We start from the raw sequence: 23,516 nt of genomic DNA on the forward strand, positions 1-23,516 counted from the left end.
ATTTTAGACCAATAGAGGGTAATGTGGGAACAGTTCCAAAATGTGTGTGATAATGAAGCAGGAGCATAGCCACAACGTTCACAAGAGGCGTCCACTCCCGGAAACATCCTGGACAGTTTTTGTTTAGAAAGGTGCAATCGGTGCAGGATTTTAAACTGGTTTTACAGACTATTCTGACCAAGAGGAACAGAACTTTTACTTAATTTACTTTTGACTTAATTTCACATTCATTAGTGTAAATTTACCAATCAAAAAACTAATTTTATGGTTTTGTTGAATGAAATATGTATATATATTGACAGTATCAGAAACTCTTTTGCAACATTATGTCACCCCAAAAATAAAATTATACTGTCACCAAGCTTTTGAATAGTATATTATGTTACAAAACGTTTTATTTCAGATAAATTATGATCTTTTCATCTTTCTATTCAAAGAATCCTAAAAAAAACAAACGTACTCAACGGTTTTAAATATTGATGATGATGCTGATAAATGTTTCTTGAGCAGCAAATAAGCATATTTCCAGTAGTACTACTAACCCTTAAGTAATTAAAATATTATATAAAGTATATAAAAATATTTAATACATTTAGCACAGGGGTGGAGCTAGGATTGTGTTCTAACATGGGAAAGCTGGGTAGATTAACTTCTCGTCATCCATATTGGCCTCCTAACAAGGATGCAGTGATGTGAAATATGATCGGGAGTCGGCCCAGGATGTTTATTTTGAAATTTTGCTGGTGGTAAACACAAGCATTAACTAGGGACACCAAATGCATTCCTGAAGGGCCGGTGTCCAAGTCACGTCTCGCACAAATCCTGTACAATTCAACCAATCCGATGACGACTTTGACACTCCTGAAGTGTTTCCACTTTTGTGTCCCATATGCATCAGACGTTTAGCCAACAGACCATGGATGTGACATCTGAGGCTGAGACTAGGTGACCCCTGCTCTATAGTCAATGGTTAAAATTTTGGGGAAAAAAATATTTCTTAAAAACATCCTTAGAGTTGGGATCTGTGATACCTTCAGTCATAAATAAGATGCCTTTTAACAAATGTTAAGCGTTTATTTAAAAACTTTAATGTTCGGATAAATAACATAATTTGGGAGGGGGGGCTTTTATTTTTAAGCACATCAAATTTTATAAAAATACCTAGACACTACATAAATAATTTTAAATATTTCTGACTTTTTTTTATCAGTACTAAAAGATACTTTATTAAACTTACACTTCAAAAAGATCCAAATCATAACAAATACTCGCAAACCATTAATAACTGTTGCCAAAGCAATCTACTTACGTTATCTCCGTGTTCCTCAATCAGCCAGGTAAGACAATTACAAGAATCTGAGTTTGAATTCAAAACTGAGTTTGAATAACAATCACGAGCACACGCTCTATCAAACAAACACGCGCTCAGCTCACGATCCGCGTGTCAGCGACTCACTTCCGGCTTCAATTAGTAGTGGTCCGCCTGCATTCTTGTCAATGGGCTGTAGTAGCCAATGTTGTCATGCAAATTAAACTTTGTTGAACATGACAATAAACATCAGTATTTTTAGACGATACTTTGCCTTGTCTGTAATCTTCCATTTAACATGAAACATCAAGTAAGCAGGATGTTTTCTGTCAGATTTAGTTACCAAACAGTGGGTATAGCCTACAATTTGACAACGAAAAATGCTGCTTGTCAAATTATGGTTTATTAACATCTACCCTGACAGTAATGCAGTAATTATGTGTTATTCGTGGTTGAAGCTAGAATGGATACAGCTACAGGAAACCAACAATAAATATTTTTTTCTACCTTTTAGATTGTGTTTTATTAAAGTCTACACCTATCCTAAACCTAAACCTATCCTTACAGTGTTGTCAGTGTCCGGCAGTGTTACTGCTGGATAAATACTCAGAATATATATATAAAATGCTTTAATTTTACTTTATCCTAAAATGATTTTCTTATTCTATTAATTCACAATCCATAATAAACATTATGATTGCACTCATTTGTTTTCCTGCATTAGGACCATCATTTAGGATGTTTCTTAATGCAAATTCTTTAAAGGATTGTAGTTCTTCAAGTCATCCGTTCTCTTTCATATGAAGTACATTTCATCCAAATAGTCGTCTATAATATATAATGTTTGATTAAGATTTGAATATCCTGTTCATAGCCTATATGTGTGAAGAGATTGTTCGCTTCTATTTAAAAGTGACAGGCCTACTTCTCTTCCTGCTCCTTTGTGATAAAGCGGTCCTCTTCAATTAGGGCCCAGTCTGCCATTTCAGTTTTTAATCTTTGGATTTCACCATTAACACATAAAAAAAAAAAAAAAAAAACAGAGTTTAAAGTGCTGTAAAATGCTTAATCGCTTCCAAAATAAGTTTTGTTGTGTGTGTACTGTGTATATATATATATATATACACACATAGACACACATACAGTGAATATTTAAAAATATTTACATGTCTACATTAATATTCATTTATGTTATACATATAGTTAATATAGAAACATAGCATTTCTTTTATATATATATATGCATGCGTGTGTATTTATATATACATAATAAATCTACACAGTACACACACATATATCCTGTAAACAACAGTATTTATTTTGGATGCGATTAATCATTGATTTGACAGCACTGACCCTGGATCACTGCTTTATCTGTCAGTAATACGGTTTTATTACTACATTCACTTTGACACACTTTGACTAAAAATTCAGGTCAACACACGAGGAAGAATGTGGAACATGAAAACTGTAAAACATCTCATCACACTTCTCACAAAACACCATCTACAATTCCACTGTATTTTATGATTTATACTTTATGGAGTAGGCGATCATGTAAAATGTGTGGTATATATTAAATACCACAATATTACCATGTGATACCTTCTCAGTATTAATGTACCACCTCAGTATCACAGCTAATGGGGATTTATGATTCGACAGTAATAAAAAAAATAAAAACGATAATTGAATTATTGCATTTGATTACCCTGGTAATTTCTGAACAACAAAAGGAAAAGACATTTCTGTATAAAACCGTATTTATTAAAACAATTACACATACAAAAAAAAAAAACAACTCATGGTTTTTAATGAAAACGAGGGTCTGTTTGTGATCTGCATGAAATCACAGATTCGTTAACATTTTCCCTCCTGATCCGAGCAGAAATGATAGCCTTGAATTTGAATGTCACTTCCTGCTGGTATTTTGAAACCGCATTTGCGTGTGCTGAACTTTAGGCCACGGTGTCATTTTATAACTTCCTGTGTCCTGGCCGAGGGAAGAAATGAATCATTTGATAATGCAAACACAACCTTCTGTGTGATAATCATACACAAACACACGTCTGAGAGCTGATCATGTGTGCATTAGACACAGGGTCTCTTCACGAGTGTCCCATCACAGGGAGCCCGGCGTCACCGGCCGCTTCAGGGCAGACGTCCAGACGAGCCAGCCGGCTCTGCTCCAGCGCGATGGCCTCCGCCGAATGTTTGCACTTCTCTGAGCCGCACTGACAGGTGAAGTACTTGCTCTTGATATCCCAGAAACGATCGCCGTAATCAAACCTGTCAGAGAAAAAAAAAAAAAAAAAAAAATCAGTGATCATAAAACAAACAAGGGGAAAATGTCTAAACAGGAACAGGATGCAAAATACAGCCATAAATTCCTTGAGATCGAGTCACGAGGTCGTGAGCAATAAATTCATAAAGCAATTAAGTGCAGCTTTCGTCAGTACAGTCACAAACACGTCTCACCCGAGCTCCTGCCCGGTGAAGATGTCTCTGGAGCTGAAGAAGGCGATGCGAGGGAAGCGCAGGTCCTGGTGCAGCATGAACACACGCACCGGGATGATGTTGGGGTCACACAGATGGTTTATAAAGCGGCTGATGTTACCGTAATAACGGGCGTCAATACAGTACACTTCACCGTCCTGAGACAGACAGACAGACAGGGTTATCACAGTTAACTAGAACTATTATCTAATTATCTAAATGAAAAAAAAAAAAAAAATTTTAAGTTAAAAGTTTCATTTTAAATATAAACTATATATATATATATTGCCTGACTGAAATAAATTTCAGCTAAAACAGTAAAATTACAAACTGGAAATGAATAAGAACTATAATTTAAATATAAATAGTAATCTAAAAAACTAATTTAAAGTGACAACCAGAGTAAAATTACAAAAATTATTTACTAAGATGTAAATCAAAATGAAACTGAAATGATAAAAAAAAAGAAGCTTATTCAATATATTAACCAAAATTATAATAATGTAAATTGTAAATAATAATAAACAAAAATTAGAAACTGTGCCTTGGCAACTGACTGAAATAAATTGTAAGCACTAGAATTAAAAACTGAAAATAAACAAAAAATTTAATAAAATTGCATTTAAATCTAAATAGTAATTGGCAGAATTATAAAAAAAAAAAAACTAAATTAAATAATAAAAAATAATTATTATTACTAACATTGCAGATAGGTGACATTTATAATGCATTGCATTTTGCATCAAAGTGTATGAATAAACACCATGCAAGCTATTTTTGGTCAGCAAATCAAACATGTTTTCATTGTTTCTCAAATTCGTTATGTATTTTTATTGTGCTATTTACATTACACTTTGTTTAAAAGCAGATGTTACAATTATTCAGTGACATGAACAAGCATGCAGATTTGTATTGTGGAGCTTTTGTTGCAAATGTGTGTCAGCAACGTTCATCTGTAGTTTGCATAATTTTGCCACTACTATTGAAAACAGGCGTTCAGACCGTCAACAATCTGGACTGAATCAGTGAGACACACACACACACACACACACACACACACACACACACACACACACACACCTTGTTGTCCAGATCAAAGAGGTAAGAATCGTCCTCTCTCACGTCTGCTTCTGCGTCAGAGATCAGCTCGCCAACATACCTGCACACACACACACACACACACACACACAAACGTTACAGCGGAAACAACAGCTACTGAAAACAACGGGCCCAAGCGCTTTCACTCACTCGCAGATGAAACTTCCTTGAGGAATGTCCTGAAGCGCTCTGACGCCCCATCCCATCTTCTCCGTCCGGTAGAGCTGCAGACGCACCCTGAAACACACCATCCACTTCAGCCAGCTCTTTTTTAAAACACCTTCGACATGCAGATCATCTCAATACATCAAACTGATTATGAAATCATCCTGGCTTACTTGATTCCAGCCTGAACCACTCGGTTCTTGCAGGTTTTATGGCAGGAGCAGGCCATGTTGCACTCGAAGATCAGAGGCGGCTCGATTTTATTAAACTCCTGAAGGAGGCGATGATCCTGAGAACACACGTGTGCTGTTAGACAGGATCCACGCTGACTGTGGAGCTCATCAGTGAGATGATGAAGAGTGTTTTACCTTGTCGTACCAGCAGCGGATGCTGAGCTGACCACAGAGACAGTTACTGGAGGAACAGTCGTCCGTACAGCTGCAGTGCTGAAACACACACAGCTCTCTGAGATCAGCACAATACATCTGATGTCTAAATATTTTGGTTTCTAATGTCCAAAGTGTTTTTTCTAATGCTTTTTTTATCTGCAAATAATTATTTCTTTTTCTTTCATTGACACTGACTTGAGAACAGGTCTTTTTGGTTGGTTTAGTCACAAAAAAAAAAAAAAGAGTCTGAATTGATTTGAGAAAAACTAAAATCTAAATTATGCTGTGAATCCGTTCAAAGCAACGATTCAATGATTCGTTCGCATCTCAAAACTGTTCATAGATGTAAGAAGTTTGCTGACAGGCAATGAATTATTTTATTCACCAAGACTGCATTAAATTAATTTACAAAAAATGACAGTAGAGACAATTATACATTTATACTTGTGAAGGATCATGTGACACTGAAGACTGGAGTAATGAGTATATTTTTACTGCAGTTTGAATCAAACAAATGCAGCCATGGCCAAAGAGACTTCTTTCAAAAACATTAAAAAGATCTTACTGACCCCAAACTTAGCAATAGTCCATGTTGAAAAATATAGCGCTTTAGTGTAGTTTCTAGGGCTGGGAAAATAAATCAGCTTATCATGAATTGAGAAATGATTCTGCATCGATTCTGAGATTTTCCGAATGCATCGGGATTCTTTCTCGAGTTGATTCTGAGCTCAGTTTTGAACAGCAGATGGCACTGCACGCTTCAGAAAAAGCTGTCTGCTTGTTTCCAAATCCTTAAATGCACTTAATCCTAAAATAATAATTTATAACATTCGAAAAGGTTGAAGCAAATTACAAAGGTGTTCACAGTGGGCTGTGTTTACATTAATCTTGATCATAAAAGCATTTTAAGATGAGGAGAAATTACATGACTCAGCCGAACACACAAGCACTCTTTAGCACTCTTCTTCATGAGCATTGAGCGTGCGAATGAAAACTAGATTAGAATTGATTCCAGAGGAACCGCGATGCATTCTGATCATCTAAGAATCAATCCAAGAATTGATTCTGCATCGATTTATCGTCCCAGCCCTAGTTCAGTGCATATGAATAAACATCATTAAAAATGATTCTTCCTTGAATTGCTCTGTATGGTTGAGTGTTGTGTGTGTTGTGTACAGTGTATTGTGTTGTGTATTGTGTGGCACCTGCAGGTGTGTGATGTTGCGGTCGATGTTCATGGTGGATGTTTCACAGTTCTCTGCGATGTATTTGTAGTCAGATGGACAGCCTTCATCATCCACACCGTTAACACACGGGATGGGAACGTTCTCGTAACCCTGAGCCACATCACTACACACACACACACACACATGTGCATGCACACACACCAGCGTTATTAGCTACCACTAAAGTAAACTAAAGAAATCATTTAAATAAAGCTGAGGGAAAATAATATTACAAATATTGGATGAAAAACATAAGCTGACACTTAAATGAAAATCAGAAAATTAAAAATTACTACAAGTAAATGAAAAGACATTAAAAATAATAAAAAGCTTTATATATAAAAATTCTAAATTTCTTAAACTTAAAACAAATGACTGAAATTATTAAAATACAATTAAAATAAAGAGATACGGAAATATTAAAATATTAATAAAAAATACTTTCAAATATTCTACTTTTCTAAATTTCTAAAATTCTAAATTTGTACTTTTACTAATTTAAAAATGCTGCCTTAGCAACTAACTAAAATAAAAAGTTGAAGTACTAAAATCACAAATATATAAATATATATATATATATATATATATATATATATATATATATATATATATATATATATATATATATATATATATATATATATATTAGGGGTGTAACGATACGCGTATTCGTATTGAACCGTTCGGTACGACGCTTTCGGTTCGGTACGCGGTACGCGTTATGTATACCGAACGGTTCGTTGGAGTAATTAATTATATTTGAAAAAAAAAAAAAAAGAGAGAGAGAGAAATATAATGATATGCGTTCAACAAGGTAGCCCAATAACCCAAACAACGTAACAGGCAACGCCCCTGACACTCCCGAAGAAGAAAAAAACACCATCTTATATGTTTATGTTAGGCTACTCAGCAGGCGCTCGCTCACTCAGTACACGCTGAAGGCTCGTTGCAAAATAGCCAATGCGTTTAACAGACTAGAAATGAGAAGATCCTCCAATAACCAACAGGTCTGGTGTTTGGGTGCACTTTGGATTCCCTTTAAGCTATAATGGTGATGGCAAGAGAGTGGTGGATAAAAAAACAACGGTATGTCGCATCTGCAACATGACAGGGTACACCAGCGGGAATAAAAAAAAAAAAAAAAAAAAAAAACACCAGCGGGAATATCTGGGATATATGCGTCAGTACTATCTGGGAAAAGACGAAAAAAAGGAGAAACATGCACGCAGCAAACTATCCCTGCAGCATTTAGAAACTATAGCTTACAGGGAATCCAACCCAAACACCAGACCTGTTGGTTATTTTAGGATCTTATATTTCTGGTCTGTTAAAGGCATTCGACATTTTGCAACGAGCCTTCAGCGCGTGCTGAGTGAGCGAGCGCCTTAGGGGCCGTTCACATATCGTGCCTAAAAACGCATGGAAAACGCTAAGCACGTCTTTCTCCTCCTTTCCAAAGCGCTCGGGCAGAAGCGCTCATGAGGCGTCTGTCTTTGCTAAGCAACAATGACGTGCTCTCTCCATGAGACGCGGAAATTTCAGCGAATGATAAATGGATTTGCAAGCTCTAAAAATCGCTTGCAGTAGCGCTGCTACTAAATTTATTTCAAAATTGCAATCCATATACAACTATGATCAGCTGTTCCTTCATCTTGGCTGAGCTCTCAACGTTGTTACGGGAAAGGATGAAGCTGATTGGTTGGTTCTTGTCACATGACCCGCGGTGCGCTTGCGGCATTCTGAAAAGTTGAGATGTTTTTACATTTTGCTGTATCTAAAACGTATCGAACCGAACCGAACCGAACCGTGACATCAGTGTATCGTATCGAACCGAACCGTGAATTTTGTGAACCGTTACACCCCTAATATATATATATGTATATATGTTTTAAAGCTTTCTTAAAAAACATTTTAAGAAAAATAAAAACTAATAAATATGACTTAAGCACTTAAAATTACTAAAACTTGAACTGAAATTAGAAAGGTTGCCTCGGTAAATAATTAAAATAAATATAATGAAGAATTACTAAATTATTAAAATTACTAAAATTGTAACAAAAATAAATCAAAGCAAAATAGAAATATACTCTATATTAAAAAAATATTTAAAAAGGAAAAAGAAATGTTGCTTTGGCAACAAACTGGAATAAGTATTATTATTATTAATTCAATAATAATATTTAAATACTTTTTTTATAAAAAAAATTATAGAAAAAAAACATTTAAAAATTTAAAATCTAAACAAAATAAAAAATAATGATAAAAGTAAATAAAAAACAAGAAATACTAATAGTACATAAATAATACTAAAGGTTATTTCATTGAAGTAATTCTCAATATTAGAGAGCACACACTGACCTGCATATGATCCTCTCTGTCCGTACGACACGGTTGGAGATTCCTCTACGTAACTTCCTGTTAATCTGAAGCGCCACCCAGACGGGCGTGTCACAGCGGGCGAGAGACAGCGGCGTGTCGCCCTCCTTGTTCATAATGTCGATGTCAGCGCCTCGAGACAGAAACAGCCTGGAGTAAAGAGGAACAGAAGACGTCAGATGAGTGTATGACACAGAAAGCAGCTCTCGGGCGGCGTGTGACCCACGTGACACAGTCGATGAAGCCCTCGCGAGCCGCGATGTGCAGCGGTGTGTCTCCGTGAAGATTCACAGACGACAGAGGACAGCCGGCGTTCAGGACCAGCTCCGCTATCTCAGCGCTGCCTGCGAACGACGCCCAGTGCAGACAAACGTTCATCTCCTGCACACACACACACACACACACACACACACACACTGTGAGACAGGGCCACCATAGACAATGAATCTTTCCCGCCCAATATCTGAAATTCTTGCACTGATCTGCTGCACTCCACTCTGTTTTTTAGGAAGACAGAAAGGTTTAAAGGTTATATTTTCAGCCTGGCCTGCTCAGCGATCTAATAGCGCTCATCAATGCCACAATAACTGAGATGGCCAATCAAATCAAAGTAGTGTTCATAAAATCGTCAATTGACTGTTTTTAAAGAGTGAGAGAAAGAGATTAAAGTTGCATGTGTGAATTAAGTTAAATGAGTCTGTATGTCTCTCAACAAACAATGAAGCTGTGAGTTTATCTTCAAAATCTCTGATTTTAGCACCTCATTGCTAAGAAATATAGTGCAGCCATTCAGGATTCAGTATCTGTATTTTATTAATAAAAGTCTGTATTGACTGAATGTTTCTGTGTGCAATCTCTGTGCATCCATGAAAGCAGAGCATTAATAGAAAGTGGTGATTAAACTGACGACTTGGAATTTAATGGTTTAGATGCATATCTGCATATATATATGAAGCTGGTCCCCTCCAGTGGTGAGACGCTCTCTCATTTCCTGCCAGACTCACTTTGTCTCTGAGCGTGACGTCAGCTCCTCTGTTGAGCAGGGCTCTGATCACATCTATATGTCGATGTTCTGCCGCCCAGATGATGGGCGTCCAGCCGCCGCTATCCTGAAACACAGAGACGAGGTAACAGCAAGGGGAAGCTTTTAAAAAAAGAAAAATTATATATTTATAACAAAAAGGGTAATTGCTCCTTCCTATCTCACAGTTGTGACATTTTCTCATAATTCTGAGTTTGTATCTTACAATTCAAAATGTTTTCTCAGAATTGCAAGATATAAACTGGCAATTGCAAAATGTTAACACACTAATGCAAGTTTATGATTAACAATTCAGAAGAAAAAACCTGATTAACACTCATGCGTGTCTTCACATTTGAAATGACACTCTTTGGTTGAAAACTACAAGAGCTGCACTAATGAGTTGATGCACACACACCTGGGCGTTTAGGTCCACCTGTCCGGTGCTCAGTAACAGCATCAGCACCTCCAGGTTCCCCAGTTTAGCAGCGTGATGAAGACCTGTAGATCCGTCCTCTTCCTGAACAACACACACACACACCATTCAACAATCAATTACAACTGTGTACTTCAATATGATCAATATTTGATAGGTAGAGTTCAGTTAGGAGGAAAACAGCTTCTGGCTTCTCTCCTGAGACCACGAGCAAAAGGACACATTACTATTACACTTTTATTCAAAGCATTAAAATCAACTATCTGTGGAAAAAAGGGGATAAAGTTTAAAACAAGGGTTATTAACCAAACATATTTATGAAAAGCTGCTTAAACAGTTAGAAACAAAACAGCATCATGTATATATGCAAAGTTTAATATAAAGGGCCAAAACCCATCACAAAGAGTACTTTTTCATTTAAAAGCATGGGGAAAAGAAGTTGAACTTACATTAATTTTACATGGCTTTCTAAACATGCGTCTCTCTTGTGCGAGAGCCGAGTGCAGCGGTGATAGATGTCCCTATAGAAAATGTGATAAATATGCCATCTGTGTGAACGGCTTGGTTCAGTTTAGCCGTAAACAAGATCTTCTCCGCATTTATTTTCTAATTTTTCTCTAATATTCTGAATGAACAATGCAGCAGCGCCACATGTTCTTCATCTAGTGGGTTCAGCTGGATAGGCTCACAAAACATTAACACACGAACATTGTCATTGTGTCTCGTGCTGTGCCTGATGCAGGATTTTTATTTTAAATTTGACAAATATTATTTGACAGGACACACTCATAACATCATGTGTTTGATTCATACATGAACTGATCAAATGCACAGCCTGAATGCAACTCAAGTTGCACTTTGTCTGCCAAAATGCATTTAACTTCACACAAAATCTGAATATTTAGTTATGAATGTTATGAATATTCAAATAACATGGTTTAATCTATTTTTTAAGTCAAGAACTGCCAGGATATGATGAACAATTGACCCCAGACTGTTGATTATTTTTTATTTTTTAATAATCCCAAACTCAAGAGTGTAACAGCAATTATGATTAACATGCATTATGTTTTCATTGGTCCACTGTCAGAAATTACAGACAACAAAGGCTCTGGATCAGGAGTGTGTGTGTGTGTGTGTGTGTGTTACTCACTGCGTGATAGACGCAGGCTCCGCTCTGGATCAGGTATTTCACCACCTCCACATGATTGTTCACTATTGCCTCTAACAGAGGGGTCCTCAGGGTCTTATCTTGGGCGTCCACCTTAGCGCCTGCCTGAAAATTATCCACAGCACAAAAGCAGGAATTTTAATGAAAACTTTCTTCAGATACAAACTGAGACAAGCCCACTACTCAAAAAACTATAGTAATTCTCTGCAGCAGTGATTCCCAAACTTTTTTCTCAGCCTTTGACCTAAAGTACCGTCTTGAACCCCCCCTAATATTTACATCTTCTCTAATGTCAGCTAAGGGTCACATGACAAGCAAATAAACAATCATTTTTATCATTTATTTCTTTTAATTTAGCATTTGAGATTTAATTCATTGCATCTTTTATTTTTTTTATTTTTTTCATTTTCAAATTATGTATTTTAATTAACATTTTTATGGTTTAACTAATTATATAAGTAAAATTATTTATTAAAAATAAATCAAATTAAGGTACTTAAAATAAAAACCTATCATTTTAAAATAAAAAATTATTTAGCATTTTTATGTGTCAATTATTAAAATCAAGTATTTTATTTTGATTGTTTTAATTCAGCATTTTAATTAATGACTACTATGCAATTTATTATGCTTGTTTCTATTTTGATTAATTAAATATTTTTTTGTAATTTAACCATTAAACACTTAATTAAATCAAAAGTAAAATACCTACTTTTAAAATAAAATAAAAAAACAATAATAATTTTGCAATTTTATGACTTAAATACTACGAGCCATTTATTTTGATTTTTCTCGTTTCATAAATCTGTATTTTAATTTAGCATTTTTATGATTTAATTATTACACCAAGTATTTGATTTTTCTATTTAATTTTTTTTTATATTGCCATTTTAGTAAGGATTTTGATGCTTCTTCTTTTCCATTTAATGATCTAATTGAATATGAACTTTTTCATCACAAGGCCCAGTTTGGGAAACACTGCACTACACAAACATCAGCGTATGATCGATATATTCACATGACGTGCAGTGCATGTGGAGCTCACCTGTATGAGCAGGTAACAGACCTCCAGCAGACCCCTCTGAGCGGCTGCGTGAAGAGCACAGCGTCTGTTCTGAGAGTCTGACTGATACGACGGGTCGATGCCCTCCACTGACACACACACACACAGACAGAGAATATCAGCTCTGATGCTCAAACCTTCAACAGATGTGTGACACACACACACACGAGCACACACAGGTACGTACTGAGCATGAGCAGAACTCGCTGAGCTTCACCCTGTTTGGCTGCAGGATACAGCTGACGGGGATGAAAGCGCAGCTTCTTCCTCCTGGCCAATCAGAGACAGCCGAGCAGATCACATGACAAAAACATCATCTTTAGCCCGAGTTTGTTCAGAATAGCACACTACAGTACTGTTTTTGTCTCTATTCTGTGCAATGCATGTTGTTTTTCCCCCACATTAAACATACTGTTATTCCAGTATGGACATTCTATTATAGTTTTTATTAAGATTTTGAATTAGAATTTATTTTTATATTTTCTGTTTTCATCTTGTTGAGTTTTGGTCATTTTGTGTCTCAAATTTGTTATTCAAATAGCCACAGTTCACAAAAAATAAATATTATTGAATTATTTACTAGCTAAAATACTTATTTTATTAATACTTATTTTAAAATACTTATTTAATATTTTATTTTATTTTATATGTTTTTTTTGGGGGGGGGGGTTATACTTAAATTTTAGTTACTCTAAGCAATTTTTGTACTTATACCTTAAAAAATAAATTAAAAATTGGGTATGGAAACCCTGGATACTGGAAGAATTTGTTATATTGTGATTTATGGACCTGGAAATTCATGGAAAAACATGGAAATCTTAAAAAGTCAGAACATTTTTATAATAATTTTGTTTCTAGTTATGTAAAATTCCCTTCTGTAAGTACAAATTATCTAAAATTTGTTAAACTAAACGAAAATAGGAAATGTTTCCTTGGCAACAGCTGGTTGGCTTTAGTTTTAGTTAACGTTAATAAACCTGATGCATAAAACACCAAAGACTACAAAATACAGTTGAACACTATATCCCACAATGCAATGCACTGTCAGTGTGACGACTGAACCAGAAACGATAGAATGTGCAATTCTGAACATCTCTTTCTTCACTCATTATTTTAATCATGTGGTCACCTCTCAGTGTCCTGTGTGAGAATGGCTCTCTGTAGCGCCGCCCTCCTGTCCCCTGGTGGAATAGCACTTGGACAGACTGGCTTCCCATTGGGCAGGACGAGCGACGGTCCAACACTGTCCACCCCACCATCGCCAAGGGCAACCACATCCTCTCCTGGAGTGGCATTGGCTGGCTGAGTTTGTAGCTCCGCCCCCTTTCTTACATCTCCACGACATCGCATCCTTGCACTTAGTGGAAATTAACATTTAAAGATTAAACATTTTAATCAATACATATCTGTCATGAAAACTCTCGAAGTGATCTGCATGGTAATATACATGATTAATGTATTTGGTCTTGGCTGTTGCTGCTGCGTTCACACAGAGGACATGCAGTGTGAAAAGAGCTTAAGAAATTTTACTACTGCACATATAACATGAATAACCCAGAATAGCAGATCTATACAGGTGGAGCTGGGGAAGGTGGAGGGTTTCTGAACTGCTACAGCAAACACTGCAGTATTTGAATGTTGAGCAGCGAGCTCATTGGCTACAGATACAGGAGAGAACCAATCAGCTGCCATGTGATAATGATGTCATTATGTCATATTGAGTTAGATCTATCGGACTGCACCATCTAGAGTTTCATGCCAGAACTTGGTTTTTGCACAAATGGCAACAATTGACAAAAACAAAAAAATTGTTTACTATTTAATTAATATAAAATAAAATCACAGCTTATATAAGATTTGTTCTATAATGTGTGATGTTTTTTAAAAGCTTTCTTTGTTAAACAAGATTTTTTTTGAGTGAAAATAGTAAACATAAAAATTAGCTGTTTTACTTTAAAGCAAGGCATAGAACTCACTTGATCGGCTCTCCCATCTTCTTCTCGTGGTTTAGCGCTCTCGATGTGGCCGCGAGCGCGGAGGGAAGAAGTGAGGGTGTGGTTGTGGTGGACGATGCACTTGCAGTGACCACATTCGAGCCTGAAGAGGGCCCTGCAGGAGGGATGGTGACTTCACGTGCTTCTGATGCATCCTCCCCACAGTGAGGGCAGAACAGCAGGCCGACGCCCACTCCTCCTCGGCTCCGCCCACCGCCCAGCACAGACACACAGCCCCGGTGGAAGCGGTGAGCAATGTGAACGTCTGGACAACACTCAAGAAACGTTCCCTGTGTGCGAAGAGGATGATATTTGAGCTTTCTGTTTGAAAATCTAATAATTTCCATTATAAAATTTTAATAATGCATCATTTAAAAATAAAATACAATTAAAATAAAACACTTACAAAAAAATTATGAAACCTTTATTAGTTAACCATTAACTTTTTTTTTATAAAGATTAAATTTTATTAAGAATCATATGTTATTAAATTACTGAAACATTAACCTAAAATTACTGTATTAAAGCATTTAGGCACCGGTTTAAATGAATAATTCACAAAAATTTACAAATAAATAAATCACCAAAATTCCATATTTATTTACTTTTAATAAAATTTTAGATTAGTAATTTTTGACATTATTGCTTTTAAATTATTTATTTATTAGTATATCAGTGATACTAAAATAAAACCACCTCATGGATACAATTTGCCGCTATTTTTGTCTCATTAAGACTATTACATTTTTTTATTATTAGTTTGAATTAGTTTTTACTTTTATATTTTATGTTTTCATTGTAATTTTAAAGTTTAGTAATGTTTATTTATTGATTTCTTTTTTAATGTCTATACTTTTTATTTTAGTTTTTGTTATTATAGTTAAATATACCAGTTAAACTAAATTAAAATGGCATAAGTTGCCTTGGCACCTACATTTTACTAAAATTAACGGTCAAGTTAAAGTTAATTTTATTTCAAGTGATGAAAAGGTGTTTTTTTTTTATAAGTTTTTTGTTTTATTTAAATATAATAACCCAGTGAAATAAACACTGTTGTTTGATAAACAGGGATAGTTCACCTTTTACTCACCCTCATTTGTTTCAAACCTGAACAACTTTCTTTCTTCTGTTGAACACAAAAGATGTTTGGAAGAATGTTGGTAACCAAACATTTGCTGGTAGCCATTGACTTCCATAGTATTTTTTCCACACTACAGAAGCCAGTGGCTACCAGCAACTGTTTGTGATCAACAGAAGAAAGAAACTCTAAAGGATGAGTAAATAATGACAGAGCAGTCAGTTTTGGATGAACTATCCCTTTAATTAACAACATAGGGGTGAGTAAATAATCCGTTTAGCTTTTTTAGCTCTTCCTATAACATGGTTTTTGTGGTTGGAGACACTCACAGAGAGGCAGAAGTATCCACAGCCCGGACAGCAGTGATGTTTCACCATGTGTGAGCGGTGCGTCTCACACAACACCATTAGAGACACGCGGCTGGACGGACGCATAGTCTCCCCCTTCACGATCACATTGGTGCAGCCCACCAGCTGAAACACAGAGGATGGGAGGAACCACACGAGAGACACGGGGGTGATCAGTCACTCAGCATGAACATACTATAAAAATTATATGTTCCAGAGCACAGTGAGCTGCTTTTACTGTCCTTATAGCAACATTTCAGCCCAATTCAGTTCATTTTAACTTGTAAACTACTGAAGAGAGACCAACCTGAAATGCTGCAGAATGCATGCGTCCAAAAACTAATGTTTCATAGAAATTCTCAATGGACATTATAGCCTAGAAATTACACTCTCATTATATTATCACTAAAATCATCACTCATCTTAGTTCACGACTATCTCACAAAATTCTGTTATAATCAATTAATTTCTCTAAACTACACAATCAAGTCTGCACTTATGAGATGATTCACAAGAAATTATCTAACAATGAAAAAAAATACAGTACATAATATATTACATACAATTCATGTCTTTATAGTGTAAAATAATATATAAAATACATTATTTCTTACATAAAAATAATGAATTTTTGTTATTTTATTTTACACTGCAGTAGAAAAATCTTAGTCTTTCTTCATTATTTGCAAGAAGTAATATAAATATAAAAAATATTGCTAAAATTTTAGAGCTTCCACATACTTTTGACAAATTAATTCTAATGATTTTCTCTTATTGGAAAATATTTTAAATACTATTTTACACCAATAAACCTAGATGATAATATATACAGCTGAGCTCGATAAAATATTTTCACTTTCCATTACTTTTTTTTATTTTAAAAGTAAATTACAAATAATGTTTTAAGAATGTTTTGTTTTTAATTTAAACAATTTTTAATATTTTACTTTTTAAAACTCTTTAAAATGTGTAGTTTCTATATACATAACCAACATATTTTAATCAGCAGTTTTAGATCTCTCGATTTTCTTCTAATTCAATTATGTCATGCTTCTTTCCCTCAATAAAGTACAAAGTCTGTCTCTTTCCTTTTGTCCGACTGCCAGATTTTTTTTTTGTTGCATCAAATCAAAGTTTCTAATGTTGTGAATCTGTTTGGTTTTTCGTGTGAATCAGGTGCTCCCAGCAGTGCAGGCTCACCTCTCCGTTGATGCTCTCGATGGCCATGCAGGTTCTGCTGGAGCGAGCGCTGAATCCATCCACACGCGGCGCCTCCATCCTGCAGCTGCACAGAGGAAGCTCCTCCAGACGCTCGGTTTCTGCATCACTGCCGTCTGCACACACAGCATGAGACGTCACACACACAGGCTTTATACTGAAGTATCTGGCCATAAAGACAAGGCTAATTGATCTCATACACCATGGAAATTCAAAGTGCTTTAAATAAAAAATGATTTAAAAATAACCATAACATGTTTAAAAACAAAACAAAAATTATAAAACCATATATTATATTATATAACCATATTAATTTTTATGGAAATCATGATACATTTTATTTTTCTGAATTCTTTGATGAATAGAAAGCTCAAAAAAACATTTATTGGAAACAGAAATCTTTTGTAACATTTTTCAATTGAATGCTTTCTTGCTAAATAAAAGTTTTTTTTTTTAAAGCAATACTAGCAGTATATCACAGTTTCCACAAATATATTGTGCAGCACAACTGTTCAGCATATTATACTGATTTATGAAGATCATGTGACACTGCAGACTGGAGTAATGATGCTGAAAATACAGCTGCACATCACAGAAAAAAAAAAAACACAGTTAACAACACATTCACACAGAAACACCTGTTTTAAATAGTAAAACTGATTTTACTGTATCTTTGATTAAGTAAACACAGTCTTGGTGATGGTAAGAGACTTTTTTCATGAACTTTAAAAGAGCCTAACTCTTGCAATCTTCTGGCATTGAGTGTAGCTCATCACACACCTGCGTGTGGAGACAGAGAGAGGCTGTCCGCTGCAGAGATGTCCAGCGAGTCCAGAGGAACCTCAGTGTAGTCAGTGCTGCCCACTGTGACTGCGGCTCTGGAGTCCACACCTGACACACACACAGAGACAGCTGCTCACATCTGTTCACTCACACACACACACTCTCAGGGGTCTGTCTCACCTTTATCTGCCTCCTGTCCTCCAACCGGGGGTCTGTCTCTCCCTTTACCCTTCCCCTGAAGTTTCCATTGTGGCTCGTCTCTCTCTGCGGATGTTTTCTTATAAGATGTGAGGGGCCGATCGGAGCCAGAGCTCTGACAAACACCACACACTCGTTAGTTACACTCACTGTAGCTTACATCACACTACTCTGAGAACTGAGAACTTAATCGGTATATTAAACATTATACACATGCATACATACACAACTGCACAGCAAAATAACAAATAATGAGTATTAATAAGCATATTTAATTTTACACTGCTGCAGTACAATTACAATGCTTAATATCTTTACTTGTGAGAAACTTTCATAAATATAGAGAAAAAAATCTAATCTAAATATTGTGTTAGGTCTCATTTATTATTTAGAGATCCCACATATTTTGATAAATTAATTGTAGTGAGCTTCCCAAAAATCCCTAACCTTTTCTACATAATATTTTACACCAAATACACTTTCAAAGGCAGTTCCTAGCCAATACAACATTTCAGAGCTGAGAAATTTATTTTTAAGTTAATTAAAATGTGTTAATGTAATAAATATAATATATTTTTTTATTTTATTTTATAATATATATATATATATACACATATTAATGTATTGATATTTTAATTATTGTATTCATTTTAAAGACTTTTTAATATATTATTTATTTATTTATTTTCTAGACTTTTTCCGGCCTGGAAGTCACATTTTATATCAGTAATCCTGATATCCAGGTTTCCATAATCTTATCAGCCATCCCGATGTTATTTTAGCATCACTAATAATGGAAACAAAATATAAAAATGTTATCTAGTTCAAAATATTAGAAGAAACCATAAGGGTGGTTTCTTTTAATATTTTGACTAGATAACATTTTTATATTTTGTTTCCATCTTAATATTAAAGTTTTAGCAATCTTTTAGTGCATTTTATTACTTTTTTTTAACATCTATATAGTTTCAGCTTTTGTTTATTCAGTTCCAGTTATTTTAGAAAAAAAAATTCCCTTAACAACTACCTTAAAGAAAATGTTTTATGATTTTAGTTTTAGTTAATGATAATTTTAACCCTTATCTCAAGATATTGGCATCAAATAATGAAAAAAAAAACATCCAAAAAAATCCTGAAACTGTATGAAAATAAGGTGCACTTCCATTGGTCAGAATCACTCACATTATCAGACAGATGCTCCGCCTCCAGCGTCTCTACCATCCCATCATCTGACTGCAAAACAAAAGCACAAGACTGTCAGATCCTCAGACTCTGTTAGACTCATTATCAGAGGCTTCAGGTCTGTGTGATCTGCTCACCTTGCTGTCAGAGTAGATCAGATCGTCTCCAGAGTAACTGTTGTAGAGCAGGTGGAAATCTTCCTCATCTGCCTCCTCATCCAGATCCTCCAGCCAACCACTGTGATGCTCTTTAGTCGCCGTGGCAACTGCCTCCACCTTCCCCGCTGCTGGAGACATGTTAAGTGTAGGCTGGAAAAACACAGAGAAGTATTTACATACGATAATATTACATTAACTATGATGAGCAGTGGAATCAAAGCTGTTGCTGTTTACTATAAAACACACAATGGAACTGGAGAAGAGATCTGATTTATTCCAACAGCAATAATAATAATAGATTTATTTATTTATGCATTCATTCATTCGATAATAAAAGACACCAATAACATTCATTTATTATTATTATTTATTAAATATTGAAACTTTGAATCATTTTCCTATGATAACCAATATCAATACTAATAATTAAAAATAACAACAGCAAAAACAGTAAAAACAACAACAAAAACAATTATTATTATTATTTACAATTTATTAATTCATGCTAAAAGACACCAATAACAATAAGTAAAAAAAATGATGATGATGGTTAATATCATCAATATTATCACTGTTAACTTGTTTATTTAAAATATATACTTTTAATCATATTACTATTATAAAGATCCCAATAACAATAATTAAAATCCATATTAATAATAAATAATTATTATTCATTTGTTTATTTAATGAACATTGGCCATTTAATAATATTGCTATGATGAGCGATACCGATAACACAAACAATGATTAAAAACAACAAATATTATTATTTAGGGATGTACAATATTATTGGACCAATATTGGAATCGGTCAATAATGGCATTAAATGTAAGTAGCCACATCGGACGGATATGAAATATGATGCCGATATGTCTTGCCAAAAAGAGGAAAACATTATTTCAAACGTGCTCAGTGTGTGCTAGTGATTATATCACATCAACAGTGCAATTAGATCACATCAGCATTTTACAACTATTTAGCTTTAGGCCATTTACAAATGTTAAATATAATAAATAAAATACAATTTTAAGGTTACTAATGCATCTTTCTGCAAAAAAAGGAAAATGCAGTGATTTATATATAGTTTATGATTATTTTCAAATCTTCAATGTACTGTCACTTTATTGTTGTTTATTTAATTGTAACAAATAAGTTTCTGCTAAAAACTATCCAAAATTAAAAGTAATTATGTAGTTATCGGAAAATTTTCCAAAACGAGTTGAAAATTATCGGCATATCGGATATCTGCAAAAATCCAATATCTTGCATTCCTAATTACTGTTGTTATTTATTTATTGAACACTGGTATCGTTTATCATTACCAGAATTTCATCAAATGTGTGCTCTTCATCTCACCTCTGTCTGTGGCTTTGGGACTTTCTCTGGAGTTCCTGCAGGACTGACTGCAGCATCAGAGTCCAACCCCACTTTACGCTTCTTCATTACTGCATACAGAGAAAAACACGTAACAGCTGCAAACCTGCTACTGATGACAGAGGTACACAAAATACAAACAGATTAATGCCAATTAACACACACCTGCATCAGCGTCTGTTTTCACGCTGCTGACGGGTTTCTCAGGTGTAGCTGCTGCGATCGACTCCACAGACTTCATCTGATCAGAAACACAGGACAGTTATGGTTTATTAAATCGAGTCGAGCTCATCATGACTGTGTTTCATCATAAGTGAAGGAACCTGTGGGAACGGCGGTCTGTTCATGGTCTTGCGTGCGCGGTGGACTTTAGCAGGAGGACCGGCTGAAGGCATAGCTGAGGAGGATGAGGACGAGGAGAGTGATGAAGATGAGGAGGAAGACGGAGTCGTCTTACTGCTCGGACCACAGACGCTCATTTTAGCTCTGCCGGACGCAGATGACGGAGACGAGAGAGACGAGGTGGAGGGAGAGGCACTTTTACCAGCACTACCTGTGACGAGCATGAATAAAAACTAATTATTATTACTCTAGTTATCACCAAGATCTTATTTTTCTTGTTTTGAAGTGTTTCAACTATGTAACTGGATCATAGCCTTCTGAAGTTTAATAATGTTTAATAATGACTTTACACCAAAATGTAAGACCTCATAAAATGACATTTAAAATCTCCATCATATCATTTATGATAGGTAGGACTTCTTATAATCTTAAATATTATAAAACCCAATTTATTTAGGGACCCTTTAAGGCCTTTTGTGTTTGTGTGCTCTAAAATGCATTTTACATTTTGCACACATCTATTTTAGCCACAAATGTAAACGAAACATTCGCAATGACAAGGCCAGAAAAACTGAATGTGATGATGAAGAAAAGTCAGAAAGTACAGTAGTTCTAGACACCTGCACAAACGCACCTGTGCTTGACTCACCTAGGAGTGATTTAGTGGATGTGGTGGGACGTCCCGTCCCGTCTTCCATCTGTTTTCCCTTTACAGGCGAAATCAGCTCCACTAACAAAACAAAGCCAAAACAATTAGACAAAGAAAAATCTAATACAAATTAATAAAGAAACACATCTACAGAAATTTAGGCCAATGTTACAAAACTCTTTAATCGTTTTAAACGTGATATTCTTTGTGTGTACCCTGATTTCAGGTTTTATTTGCTTGAACTGAATGATAATTAAATCAAAAATTTTACATGCACAATTTTATTTTTTTTAATCACCAGCAAACAAACACCATAATGCATTTATTTAAGGAACTGCTCACAAAATAAAGACATGCAGGCCTATATTTAAAATGATTTTTCTTTAAAAAAAAAAACATTAAATCTTGAATTTTATATACCATACTGATAATGTGCAGTATAAACGAAAGACAGAACACAATAGAAAATCAGGCTGATACTAATAATGGCATACAATCTATTATTGATGAAAGAATCTATATAATAATTTATATTCTTAAACATCTATACAATTTTACCCGTTTTCTTTTTTTATAATAAAGTGAAGTTAAACCAGGAGACAAAACAGGTTAATGTACTGCAGATTAAATCCAAATGTATCTAAGAAATAAAGTAATAAGGTGATACAGAAAACATGTTGGCCAATACTAACATATACAGTGCAGCTCTACTAATTAAAGATTAATATACCCTCACCTTCCTGTTTGGATTGAGGAGAGCTCCCTTCTGATGGGGTCTGAATCAAAATAATAAAAAATAAACAGTTAAACATGATATATAATCCAGAAACAATGACAACATGCTAAAATATGATTAAAACCGATTTTAAATCTGATGTTTTAACACAGAACAACAGCTAAAGTCCGGCTGAAGTTTAAAGTAGACACTTGGGGCACGTCAAATAAATATGGACAGATTCTACAAATATTAGAGAAGATACAATGAACTGATAATCATAGGTCATAAATGTCACATCCATAATATTTTAACAGCACCATCCAACAAACAACGTAAAACGCATGCATTAGTTTAAACATCTTCTGACAAGATCATTGCATCTGTACGTTTAATCACTCCGTTGTTTGCAGCGCTGCATGCTGCAACAAAACAGAAAAGCGCATACACCGAACGCATCATTTCTATCATCTATCGGGAAAACACACTCATAACACAACCTCGAAGGCGCAGATGCACTGTAATGACGGCAAGCACGTGTAAATGTATGTTTTATTGTGTGTTTTGTTTCTCACCTCGAGTGCGCGCTCAGATGCCGACATGATGCCGGATGCGCTCGAGGGAAATCGCAGCGCGCGCACCCGTGACTACTGCTAAGATAAAAGTCACTACGACTCCTTCATTCATACATCTTTTCTAAATTTAGATTTTGTTTTAGAATTTAT

At 35.1% G+C, this 23,516-nt stretch overlaps 2 protein-coding genes across 4 annotated transcripts in view; both read right to left on the bottom strand.

Moving 5' to 3' along the window:
- LOC113119903 (choline transporter-like protein 4) overlaps positions 1-1,446 on the bottom strand; it is a 26,618-nt gene extending 25,172 nt beyond the window's left edge. Inside the window, exon 1 of the mRNA XM_026289619.1 lies at positions 1,310-1,446. The gene's annotated coding sequence lies outside the window, so the exon portion shown is untranslated. The remainder of the gene's footprint in view (positions 1-1,309) is intronic.
- A 1,566-nt stretch (positions 1,447-3,012) lies between these two features.
- Positions 3,013-23,472, bottom strand: LOC113119902 (histone-lysine N-methyltransferase EHMT2-like). 3 transcript variants are annotated; one of them, XM_026289613.1, is made up of 29 exons: positions 23,367-23,472; positions 22,813-22,852; positions 22,062-22,157; positions 21,409-21,638; positions 21,251-21,326; positions 21,068-21,156; positions 19,688-19,858; positions 19,551-19,601; positions 18,351-18,483; positions 18,168-18,278; positions 17,370-17,503; positions 16,152-16,295; positions 14,727-15,034; positions 13,880-14,107; positions 12,938-13,020; positions 12,733-12,839; positions 11,670-11,792; positions 10,966-11,037; positions 10,499-10,600; positions 10,064-10,168; positions 9,286-9,440; positions 9,042-9,209; positions 6,663-6,807; positions 5,437-5,514; positions 5,242-5,357; positions 5,054-5,140; positions 4,886-4,964; positions 3,788-3,963; positions 3,013-3,598 (listed from the first exon to the last, which is right to left on the bottom strand). In XM_026289613.1, exons 1-29 carry the CDS (start codon positions 23,391-23,393, stop codon positions 3,418-3,420), a joined length of 3,615 nt encoding a protein of 1,204 aa, XP_026145398.1. In that variant the 5' UTR covers positions 23,394-23,472; the 3' UTR covers positions 3,013-3,417. The 3 variants fall into 3 exon arrangements, with proteins under 3 accessions (XP_026145398.1, XP_026145399.1, XP_026145400.1); XM_026289614.1 differs by having other exon boundaries at positions 3,014-3,598; positions 22,077-22,157; XM_026289615.1 differs by lacking the exon at positions 10,966-11,037 and having other exon boundaries at positions 3,015-3,598.
- Positions 23,473-23,516: the final 44 nt, after the last annotated feature.

This window comes from Carassius auratus, chromosome 19 (assembly GCF_003368295.1).
Source record: "Carassius auratus strain Wakin chromosome 19, ASM336829v1, whole genome shotgun sequence".
Lineage (NCBI taxonomy): Eukaryota > Metazoa > Chordata > Actinopteri > Cypriniformes > Cyprinidae > Carassius > Carassius auratus.